At 41.8% G+C, this 3,049-nt stretch overlaps 1 protein-coding gene across 1 annotated transcript in view; it reads left to right on the forward strand.

The window, feature by feature from the left end:
* Positions 1 to 115: 115 nt before the first annotated feature.
* LOC101863780 (ethanolamine kinase 1) overlaps positions 116 to 3,049 on the forward strand; it is a gene marked incomplete at its 3' end in the record, with an annotated part of 10,679 nt that continues 7,745 nt past the window's right edge. The window contains 1 exon segment of the mRNA XM_013089065.2: positions 116 to 714. Within this exon segment, the coding sequence (XP_012944519.2) occupies positions 592 to 714 (123 nt within the window).

The following is a 3,049-nucleotide window of genomic DNA, read 5'->3' on the forward strand; positions in this document are numbered from 1 at the left end:
CCCCTCCCCAAACAACCATGATAGCAATTACAATTTTTAATTAATAATGACTGCAATGAGAAATAATCAAAGAAGAAGAAAAATAAGGTGGACTCTGTGATGTGCTGGTATTTAGACTTTTGTTTTGTCTTCTGTTGTCAGAATTCTGTGGTTGTCACCGAAGCGCTTCTTGTGGGGATAATCCGGCCAGGCCAGATCCCGACAAGGCTAGATCTTGATCTGCTGTGGAAGATTTCGATTGCGTGTTGTTGGTGGAAAGTAGCAGGGCAAGGCGTGCGGCTGAACTAGGTCAAGTACAGGAATCATGTGTGGGTTCAGGTCAATCTGACTGTTCGGCTTGTCTATCGCATCGGCCCAGTCAGCCGTCGGTCTGTGTGTCGGTGTAGATCCTGTATCCAGGTCGTGGGTTTGCGTTCGCTGTTGCAAGCAAGTAGTTTGTCCCTCGCCGGCTTCGCACACATCTGTCTGCCTCAAAGCATCACTTTATTCGGATTGAGAACTGTATCGTCAGTGCGTTTGTTGTGCTGATCTGGAATTAATATTTTCTCTAACGGCCAAGGATATAATCTAGAGATCTACTTCCGTGGAAAGATGGGTTCGTCTGACGTTCTCACTTTAGACTTGACTGTCTCCGACTCCAACTTCCAGGATGATGCAAAAAAAATCCTACAGAAAATAAGACCTGCTTGGGACCTTGACAGCGTCAAATTTACAGTGAGTTTATAGTTTATTCTAGTTTAGTCTAGATCTACGTTTTGTAGGCTTTAAAGACCTAAAAGTCTCATAGAGCCTACTACTGGATCTTTAATCCAGATGAAAGTGGCTATTCTCACCCACCCGGAAGTTCTCAGTTCTCGCAAGATCAACTCCTCCCCTCTTCTCTCTCTCTCTGTCTCTTTCTGAATACTGTCTATCGGTGTGGACGATCAAATTGACCAAAACAAAGATTAAAAAATGATGTTAAAACACAAAAGTAAATTAATTTGGTTGTCTACACAAAGATGCTACGGCTATTTAACTTTTCGAATCGAGCCGAACTACGCGGGTCACCATTTTGTTTTGCCCGGAAATTCTCGCGCTACTCCTCTCTCTCTTTCTCTCTCTCTCTCTCCACTGCCACAGACAAAATTGTACGCTTTTAGTAGGCTACAGTTGTAATGGAACGTTTGTTCACGGCACAGAATTCTACAATTTTTCTGTTATCACAGTGTAGAATTCTGTGGTTTAGGGTGAACGCAAAATTTGGTGAACGCGCACCGGGTGACAATAGCCACAAGACTCGCCTGCACTATTCTCACTCCGGGTGAGAATAGAGGTGGCCAATCCAGATTAGGCCAGGGACCAGGCTAGGCAGTGGTCACCAAAGCCAAAGCTTAAAGGTCGGCTCTATTTATGTCCGAACGTTCGGGAAATATACTTGAACTCTATTTCTCCGAACGGTTTCCGTTCTCGAGATTTGTTGATAGCCTAATAAGCGAATGGAGTGGCCTGTGTGTTTTAGTGTGTGAGTGTGATGTGTGTGTGTGTGTGCGAAAGGTGTGAACGGGGTAGGTGGGGCAAGGGGGATTTTTTTTTCGGCTAGCCACTTCTTTTTTTTTCCATGAAGGATTTTAGTTTTTGCTGGGTGACTAAAAATGCAAAATAGGTTGTAATCACTGCCTAGGTCGAGAAGTCTTGTTTTCTCGCTGTACCTTTTGAAGGTATTCTCAAATGAAGTATAGACCGGGAACGTTGCCCCAACCACAACTGAAGTATAATCTGAATATTCAGACATTTAGAAATCTCTAGCTCTAGAAATTGAATTCGATGCAAAAAATGCTTCTTCCCAGTCCTCGCAGATTGGCAAAATAAAAGGATACCGTCTAAATCTTGCAAATTTAAGGTAACTTAAAAATCTCGAGATCGGAAACCGTTCGGAGAAATAGAGTTCAACTTTATAGGGGTTTCCTGTAGCAGGGCTATGAATTCTTTTAAAGTCTGACAGTGTCTTTGCAAGCTCCATTTTCTTGTTCTGTATTATTTATTCTAAATCAAAACACATTTCTGTGCAGATTTTACAGGAAAACCTTAATTAAAATTAAAGACACCAAAAATGTACATTTTCAGTTTCCAAGGACTCTCAAACTTTGGGAATCACCAAACTTCGGCGGCCATTTTCTCATTAATTTGACCTTTGAAGCCAGGCGACCCCTATCCTTGTCAATTACAAAGATCTCGACTTCTGTTCAAGATAATTGGGTATTTTTTTCATCGAAAGCAAGATAAATAAACAGGCTTTAGGATTATAATACCAATTTATAACTGAAATGCCCCAAAATTGACGAGTGCCTGATTCCACCGCGTTGTGACACAACTTATGGCGATTGATGTTGAACGTTCCCGGGTCCCTTTACTGATGGCAGACGATAATTTTTTGTGCTGTTAAAATATAAAAACCCGATTTAGATTGTCTGAAGACGAAGTGCCAAATTTATTTCACATTCAGTTTGTGAAGAATATTAAAGTGAATGGGCAATGCTGCTTTATAAATATTATAATAATTTCCTTTTTGTGCTGTACGCATGGCTGTTTCTTGTTCCTGAAAGATCGAACTGCGACCTCACGGTGATCCCTATGGTTACCCAGATGTTGTGTACAAGAGATGTGAAATGGGGATGTGGGTGGGGGCTGTTTTCAGCTACTTTACATAATTGTTCCTCTGGTTCGGCTTAACTCCATCCTTTCCTACTGTTCAGACACCACCGCATGTTTTATTTGAGGATTTTTCTGTGAAAGCATTTCTTTGTACTTCACATCATGTTTGAAAGATTAATTTTGTTCTCCCTCCTTCCCTCTTGTGCGGGTGGTTGGTTGGTGGGTGTTTTCTGTGGGGTCTGCTCTCTCTACTTCATGTCATGAAATCTGTCCCCGGCAAGATATGAACTTCTATTCTCTCCTCCCTCCTACTCCTTCTTCTCCTCATCATTCTGTCTTTCTTTTTCTGTGTCACTTTCTATAGAATCTATCTCTCTCACACTTTACCCCCCTATTTCTCTTTCCCTCTGGTAAC

Source organism: Aplysia californica, unplaced genomic scaffold, assembly GCF_000002075.1.
Source record: "Aplysia californica isolate F4 #8 unplaced genomic scaffold, AplCal3.0 scaffold00868, whole genome shotgun sequence".
In the NCBI taxonomy this organism is placed as follows: Eukaryota; Metazoa; Mollusca; class Gastropoda; order Aplysiida; family Aplysiidae; genus Aplysia; species Aplysia californica.